Below are 9187 nucleotides of genomic sequence, written 5' to 3' on the forward strand. Positions count from 1 at the left end.
GGGCGCCCGGCCCTGGGCGGCGAGCGATGCTCCCGGTGTTCCCGGTGTTCCCCGAGCGGCGGCCTCTCGCCGGGGGGTGGTCCTGCCCGCGGGCGTCGGGTCGGGATCGAGCTTTGTCCCGTCCTTGGCGGGAAGGGCTGCAGCAGACACCACATTCTGGGGTCTAGGAGAGGGTGACTTTCAAAGTAGCCGTGTCGGGAAGTGCTCTCTCCAGCACGCTGTTAAATACTGAGCTTCCTACAAACACTTTTCTTTTAAAGCTACAGCCCTGTAGTACTTTTTTAAAAAATAAGAAAAGGTAAGAATATAAACCAACTTGCAAGTGCCTTTGCAGTTACTTTCTACAGTTTCTGGAGCACACACGCAGTCCAGGTTTGTATTTTAGTTACTGCAAACATCGATATTGTGCGATTTTTCCCCCTCGGGCAGGGAGTTAAGCCCAGATCTCACAAGGGCCTGTGCGTTTGTTTAAGTTTGCATGCCTGAGTCGTCCTATTGAACAACATACAACCTTTGCATCTGCAGATTGAAGAATATGCATAAATGCTTTTCTTATGATCATTAACTTAATCATATGGCATAAGAGAAGGGCACAAGGAAATTTCTTGCTTGACAAACCCTACTAGGCTTGTACTTAAGTGGCACAAAGAATAAAACCTCTGCTTTTAAACCCCTGCCCTAAATAAACCTGTTTTTCCCAGGAAATACCACTTTGATTTTCTTGTTGGGTGTTTCAACTTGGGCAGTGGGGTGTTGGGATCTCTGTACCCATCCTGTAGCTCCAAAATTGTATTTCGTGAGCACAGTGGAGATTAGAACTGAAACATTATGGATGTTCATTAAAACACAGCCTTCTTATCAACCTATGCAGTCCTGCAAAAGGTTAAAAATGCAAGTTCCTGTCCTTGTTTGTTGGGCAGTGTGGACCCAGTCAGCGTGTCATCCAGACAGCACAAGAAATACAGACAAATTTATTCCTGGTTTTCTAAACACACTTTTCACACACCAGTCTGGAATCCTTCTGACAGTGGACATTTTTCTAGAGAATGCATGGTTCCTTTTTCCCTCTCTTTAGTCTGTTTAGGTCCATATATCATGCACATCATGACATAAATTACCCCCTAAGTCAGTTAAAGTCATTATATATGTGTAAATCACTGATTAATCAAGCGAGAGGGAGGGTTCAGTGAAGTAAAAACCTGCTTTAAATCCTTTAATTATATTTTTAGATGTCTCATATAGCTACATCACAATCCCACAGTTGAGCAGTTTAAATGAAGACTGGTCTTGGTTACAAATATTTTGTGTCTCCTGTTTTTGAAGATCTGTTTGATGGTACTGCACATTAGCTGAGTGGTCCGCAGGGAATATATAAAATATACACTCATTTACTTGTAGCACAAAGCCATTAACATATGAACTTGAACATACAAACAGGTCTGTTACATGCTTGTTCATGTGTCATTTATGAACTAGCTGCTACCAATAGCTAGCCACCGATTTAGCAACTTTACCAGAATCTACTTTTAGAGGTAAAGACCTAGGAACAGGTTCTGCACTGAAGAAGTGAGGAAAATTAGCCAGGGGAGCAGAGTAAAAGGAGATGTGCTGTATAACTAGAACCAGTATGAGCTCTGAGGAACTCAGGGAAGCAAAACAACTGTTATTTATAGGGGTAAAAATTTAGGGCCCGAGGTCTGCTTGGAGCTCTGTAGTACAGAAGACCAGCCCTGCCTCAGTTTTTCAAGTATCAGGCCAGCTCACAACTTGTCAGAAATATTTTTCCATATCCGTTTTGGAACGGATCTCTTTTTTACTTTTCTGTACAAGAAAAAACACAGGTCAAGCACCACAAAGGGAAGCTTGCTGACAGAAGATCTCGTCACACAAACACTTATGGACATATTTAACTCAGGCATGTAAGTACAGGACCAAGGCATAAAGGCATTTTTGTCCATTGCCTGTTTGATGAGTTACACAGCATGATTCACTGCAGCCGTGTGATCCAGGTATGATGCAGTACACCTTCATTAGAATGATCAGGTTTAGCTGTAATCAAGTATTTTCAATGAGGTCATATAAACAAGACACAGAGGACCACAAGGACCTATATCCATATTCTAACACGTTGGCAATGAGACTTACTGCCCAAAGAAAACAGGTTAGCATATTTGATTTCTCACTAGTTTTTACAATTTTGCTCACAAATAGTTGCTGCCAGTATTTGGACACTTAATAAGAGGCCTGATGGCCCGTTTTAGCCATTGTCACTATTACTTACCTATCACTGTCACTTACTTTTCTGTAGAAATGCAATTCCCATATCTTACCCACCTGGGCTTCCAGAGGATGATGGAAAAGTTAAAGCAAGCCACAGAGCAACCTCTTCATCTCCCTCCTCATGTAAAGACAAGTCTCCTGGACTCAGCTTCTTGCTTACACAGCGAGCAGGGAAAAGTGCTGAGTTCTAATGCAAGAAGCTTAAAATGAAAACACAAAGCAACAGTGCATACTCTCTGGGCCGAATGTACAACCCCAAATGCCTCTTCCATTGAAGAAAAACTTCCTACCAGGAGTACAATTCAGTAGGTTTTGTCCATCTGTGGTGCTTACAGGGAAAGAAAAAAAAGAAAAAAAAAGAAGGTACAACAGCTGCAGCAGCACTGCAGTGCTCTGGTTCAACGTGTGCCTACTTGCCCATCCATCGCTGCCCCCAGATGTCTGCAGTCCTTCCAGAGAGGTGCTCCAGATGTTCAGCATGCTTCTGAGAGCTATCCTTATTTGCAAGTCTTCCACACAAAAAGAGGAGCAAAGAAGGCAGTGGAACAAAAATAACTTTCACGTAGCATTTTGCAGCATTCAGAGGCTGAGGGTTGAATGTGTTAAAAATGTGCATGAATTCACATTTCACACTTCACTAATGAAGATTTTTTCTTAAATCACACCCATGGATGCAATCATCTAAGGATTTTTCTGGACTTCATGTTACTACTACATATTATACACATGTGCATCTACTGCACAATGATGATCAATGGTCAAAAGCATTGTAAAAATAAATTTATTTGTATATGTATGAGTTTTGTATTTCTTCCAAAAATGTAGTACATTATACTGTACACAATACAATTAGAAAGCCCTTAAGTAAGATATGCCAAGACCACTTAAATATGAGAAATGTTAATTTAAGACCAATATTCAGACCTATAACCATAATAAGAGGGAAAAAAAAAATAAAATTAAAAATCAGCAACTTAAAAGGCCCCAAAATGCAGTTGAACAGCTGATAAAATTAATTACTACTGCTATAGCAATAAACACCCTGAGGACCTCTGAACTGACATGTCACTGAGTCAAACTCCATTGTTCTTTGCTTGTTTAACAGGACCCTGGAAGATTGCGGCACTGTAAACACACAATTAAGGAAAACATATATATGTCTCACTTTCTCTTGTATTGTTTTTTTAAATAAAGTGTTGTATTAAACATACTTCCACCAAAAAAAAATCTTTCAGGATATTTATTATAATTTGTTATAAACTATAGGGCTAAAACTAGAAACTGCAAAGTCTGTATATTCTATGAAAGCAAGAAAAATGTCTGTATTTACCTACTGTTTATTGGGTATAACTTTGTGTGTGATGTGGTTTTACAAAGTCTCTGTTGAAATTTTGAACAGTTAACCCTATGCAAAGAAGAACCAGATGATCCTGTTTATTTTGTTTATGCTTATGTTCCTCAGTAGAATTTAAATGTCCTAATAGTAGATGGCAAGGTGAGAAAGAAAGAAAGAAAGAAAGAAAGAAAGAAAGAAAGAAAGAAAGAAAGAAAGAAAGAAAGAAAGAAAGAAAGAAAGAAAGAAAGAAAGAAAGAAAGAAAGAAAGAAAGAAAGAAAGAAAGAAAGAAAGAAAGAAAGAAAGAAAGAAAGAAAGAAAGAAAGAAAGAAAGAAAGAAAGAAAGAAAGAAAGAAAGAAAGAAAGAAAGAAAGAAAGAAAGAAAGAAAGAAAGAAAGAAAGAAAGAAAGAAAGAAAGAAAGAAAGAAAGAAAGAAAGAAAAAGAAAGAAAGAAAGAAAGAAAGAAAAAGAAAGAAAGAAAGAAAGAAAGAAAAAGAAAGAAAGAAAGAAAGAAAGAAAAAGAAAGAAAGAAAGAAAGAAAGAAAGAAAGAAAGAAAGAAAGAAAGAAAGAAAGAAAAAGAAAGAAAGAAAGAAAGAAAGAAAAAGAAAGAAAGAAAGAAAGAAAGAAAGAAAGAAAGAAAGAAAGAAAGAAAGAAAGAAAGAAAGAAAGAAAGAAAGAAAGAAAGAAAGAAAGAAAGAAAGAAAGAAAGAAAGAAAGAAAGAAAGAAAGAAAGAAAGAAAGAAAGAAAGAAAGAAAGAAAGAAAGAAAGAAAGAAAGAAAGAAAGAAAGAAAGAAAGAAAGAAAGAAAGAAAGAAAGAAAGAAAGAAAGAAAGAAAGAAAGAAAGAAAGAAAGAAAGAAAGAAAGAAAGAAAGAAAGAAAGAAAGAAAGAAAGAAAGAAAGAAAGAAAGAAAGAAAGAAAGAAAGAAAGAAAGAAAGAAAGAAAGAAAGAAAGAAAGAAAGAAAGAAAGAAAGAAAGAAAGAAAGAAAGAAAGAAAGAAAGAAAGAAAGAAAGAAAGAAAGAAAGAAAGAAAGAAAGAAAGAAAGAAAGAAAGAAAGAAAGAAAGAAAGAAAGAAAGAAAGAAAGAAAGAAAGAAAGAAAGAAAGAAAGAAAGAAAGAAAGAAAGAAAGAAAGAAAGAAAGAAAGAAAGAAAGAAAGAAAGAAAGAAAGAAAGAAAGAACAATTTAAATTAGCATCTTGTGGCCTTAACTGGCAGAAAAATACATACTGTGAAGATCTCTGGACATTTAGAAGGTGAGCTTCCTGTGGAGAAAAGCCTATCTTTTTCAAAGAATACTACCTCATGGAAGAACTGTCCCTTTTTTGGTAAAACAGGACTGAGTAGACTCATGCTTAAGCAGAGAGAAGTTAGAGGAGCTCCTGAAGTTTGGCAATGACATGCCAAAACCTTCGTGCCCAGGAAGCTGGTGCTGTGTCTGTTCCAGGACACTAGATATACACATACTCTTGTAAAAGGCCGTTGTTCTGAATACACTTTAGTAAAACATCTTTGATCCCAAAGATTGGCTGGCCATGCTAACTGGCAAATTACTAGAGGCTTAGTCAGTCTGCTCATGTTTGAGCTGCACACTGTTCAAACACAAAAGAAAACATGTTTATCTGTAGCTAGCATCTCTTCTTTTTCTCTCCCACTCTTTCTGAATGCAACTTTGAGAGGGCATCATTGCCAAGAGATCCGCAGTTCTGTTTCCTGGAGGATTGTTAGACCTCTACACACCATAGAAATAAACCCAGGACACACTAAAGCTAAGCAATGACTTAGACAAGTCAAATATAGCCTGAGGGGATTCCCTCAGCCAGAACTTCAAGCCAGTTCAGGGAGGCAACCAGTCAAGACCTAGTTAAAGTGACAGAGATGCCAAATGAGATTAGCATTTTAACAGGGAGGATCTCCCACTCCAAATAGAAAGACAGTGTTTATATAGACAAGCCATCAGTAGGAAGCTCTGATAGAGAAAACTACTGACCACTGTTAGGAAGTTTATTAAATTCATTACTGTGAACCTTGATTTCAGGAAGTCAGGATTGGGTGTTTTTGTGTTTTGTTGAGTTTGTTTGGTTTTTAACATCTATTAGATCTTCATTCTTTTTGTCTTCCAATATCTGGATATTATAGCCACATTCATGACCGAGATAGTAAATACTAACTTTAAATACAAATTCTATGATAAAAGCTATCATTCTCATAAAGCTAACTCGATTTCTAACACTGTTTGCACTGAGTTTGTATGAAGGATTGCCCTTCCTGGAAAAGCCATTCTCTTTCACTGTCACCTGAATGCAGAACATGCAGTCATCATCTGGAGAACACTGTCTGTCATGAGCAATGATGAGAAGGGATTGTGACAAGATGCACTAGATAATCAGAAGTCTTTTCTGCAGTAGCTACACTTAACTATGTTGATTTCATAAGCAAAAGGATTTCAGTAGCTCCCTGCAACTGATCGAGGAAATAACCAGCTTGTCTTATATCTTGTAGACTCAGATACTTGATAAGTGGAAATACAGACTGAAGCATGTCACATGTAGCCTGCTGTGACTTCCTTTCAAGTTTCCTTTCTGTAGCTGGAGGATGACAAAGATTCCCTCAAGCTTCTACACCAGACACTGAATCTGACTGATGCTGTGCCTGCAGAGTGTTTGCTTCAGCTCAAAGTAAGACTGGACCACAAACTGAGTAGTTGATTTCCTGCCTATCACACCCCCTTGAACATGGATGACATTTCTTACTGCAGAGCCCAGAAACTTATCCAGGAACTGATAAAGTATATTTCCTGGAATTATCAAGTCAGGCTGAACAACAAACAGGACGATCTGGAAAGTCTGCTTTTCTTCTGGGGGTTCATTTGTAAGTGTGGTTACACCTGACTGACATGTTTGTGTGTGCATCATTTGACAGCCTTTGACACTTTCTTAAAACATCTAAAATAAATAAATAAATAAATTTAAAAAAAAAAATGTAAATGAGAACTGCATGGGACAGGAAGTCCCGTAATGAACCAAAGAAATTTAAGGACTCAGCTTGCCTTCTGAAAAGAATTTCTCAGTCCCTAAAGTTATTTAAGAAAGCGGAGGTAAACAAGAGTTTGGCAGTATTTTTAAAGTCCTGGCATTCTTGCACTTTGTCATGTCGTAGTGTAAGTCTCACATGACCTTTAAGAGTATAGCAATACTTTTTGTTCCTCAGTATTCTGTATAGCTAACAGTCTAACTTGATGCCACCCCACTTTTGAGTTCAAGTTACTCCATAATGCTAAAGTTCAGCTGGCTGAAAACAAGATCACTTTCCAGTAAAGTGGAGGAGAGAAGAAAATATAAGGAAAGTGCAGGAGACAGGGGAGGCATGAAAAACGAATTGCTTTGATATTGGGATGACAACCACTGCAAAGTATACCATGAAGAGGAGAAAGCTAGGAAAACAAAAGAAACAATGAGAAGCACATCAGATAAGTAAGAAACAGAAACAAAAGAAGTGGAGGAAAAAATCATGAAAGTGGAAAAAAAGGAAAGGATGAAACTGTAGTAAAAGTGTTCTAAGCAGGAGATGCTTCTGAAGAAGCTGGGTGTACCAAACAGGGACAAAAAGACAGGATCAGACTGGAAACATAAACACCTTTGATGGAATTGAAGTGCAAATGCTGCTTGCACAGGTCTTACTCTCCATTGTAGCATTTTGCCTTGAAGGCAACTGGAGTTCGGTCTAAGCGCCATGGGTGTTCCTCCCCATTATCTGCTTCCAAAGGCCTCCTGTGCTCCTCACCCTCCCCAGCTGCCCTCCTCACCTGGCTTCGTACTTTGCTACATGGTGTAACGCAGTTTTTAAACATGTATATCTGCTGTTTCAAGTGGGGTGTTACTGACATGTCTCGCTGTAACTGCTAAGGACGTGGGTTAAACAGCAAGGCACACAGTAGCTGTTCAGTCTTGTTGGCACTTGTGTGGCTTTTCCTTTCCTTTCTTCTGTTCTCTTTTTTTTTTTTTTTTTCCCAGCTGAATGTACAAAATGAAGAGATTGCTGATGAACCAAAATATGTTTCTACAGCTTGAAAACAAAAATTGATTTTGTCACAGTCTTGGAGAACAATGCATCCTACATTAGTGGTTGGTAGATGATCCTGAATATCTCAGTGTTAAAACGTACACTTCTACACATAGCACACTATATACGTTATATGCAAAATTACTGCAGTATGGATGTTCATATATTTTCTAGGATACAAAAGCAGCAATGTTCCTTAGCTAACACAACATGCAAAATGTATTACTATTGTAATATATCCATATTTTCAAACCCATCACATTCCAGAATAGCACACATTTGCAGGGACTGATATAGTTGTGCTCCATGGATGTAAGAGCTCTGAAGAGAAGATTAATGAGATTAAGCTATTCCTTCCCTACAGAGAAGCTTGTTCTTTCTTACCTGACAGTCTTTCATATCATAATACCAAGTTCACTGCTAACATTTCTGTTGCTGTTAGCACTGCATGATCACAATGAATTCTTAATTTGCTTGTGCATTTATTTTATATCATGTTCATGCTGTTTTGATACAGTCTGGATTTCTAGCATCTTACTTCACTGCCAGAGCAGCATGCCTGACATACCATTTTTAAATGGCTGCTTGTTTATACCTTAAAGTCAGTTAACCCAACTGATGCTTATAGTCAATTTCTACATCATCCTTGCATATTTATAGATACGTATTTGCACAGACTGTAGTGTTACAAAGTTTACCAATTAAAAGGTAAGACTAATTATGTAGTGCCTCTGTTTGCTTATGTCTGTACTATCAAAAATTAATTAACAGATCACTTAAAACTTAGCAAGTCTTCTATTTGTACTTCTTTCTTTATAGAGGTGTAATGAAAACCAGTAAGGCAATATTGGCTGCATACCTATCATTGCCAGTGCTCTAGGTGATTCTGTAAAAGATATAAGGAGTGGCAGAGAGCTGGTTGAAACAAGTAGGACCTTTTCATAATAGTAATTGGGTCTTCTAAAGTTTCAGAACCAGAATCTCATTTCAAGAACAAATTTAAGAAGCTTACCTGTTTCTTGTTCCTTCCTATGTAATCCTTCTGGTCTTGGACCATTCCATGAACAGAACTTGCACTGGACACAGGTGCCCAGGTGCTGGCTGTGGGGGCTGCAGGAATGGCCTCTCTGGGAAGAAGATGGATCTGCCCCACACACAGACAGTTCCAGCTGGTTCTAACAGGCCCACTGCAGGGCTCAGCTGAACCCCTCATCTAAAATGGTGGTGACTCCATAATAACATATTTAAGAAAGGAGAAAAAAAATGCTGCACAGCAGCTGTGAGAGAAGACTAAGAAAAATCTGAGAAACAGCACTGCAGACACCAAGGTTGGTGACGAAACAGAGGCAGGAGGTGCTGCAGCTTCTGGAGCAAAGATTCTTCTGCAGCCCATGGAGAAGACCATGGTGGAGCAGGTTGTCTCTCTGAGGCACATGGATGACCATGGCACAGCAGATATCAATACCATAGCCCATGGAGGACCCCATATTGGAGCAAGTGAAGATGCTCTGAA

General features: G+C 38.3%; 1 protein-coding gene across 1 annotated transcript in view; it reads right to left on the reverse strand.

The window, feature by feature from the left end:
* Positions 1–7498, reverse strand: part of EPB41L4A (erythrocyte membrane protein band 4.1 like 4A) — a 146576-nt gene extending 139078 nt beyond the window's left edge. Inside the window, 1 exon segment of the mRNA XM_010007238.1 lies at positions 7293–7498. Coding sequence (XP_010005540.1) covers positions 7293–7498 — 206 coding nt within the window.
* Positions 7499–9187: the final 1689 nt, after the last annotated feature.

This window comes from Chaetura pelagica, unplaced genomic scaffold, assembly GCF_000747805.2.
Source record: "Chaetura pelagica isolate M959 unplaced genomic scaffold, ChaPel_1.0 scaffold40, whole genome shotgun sequence".
Lineage (NCBI taxonomy): Eukaryota > Metazoa > Chordata > Aves > Apodiformes > Apodidae > Chaetura > Chaetura pelagica.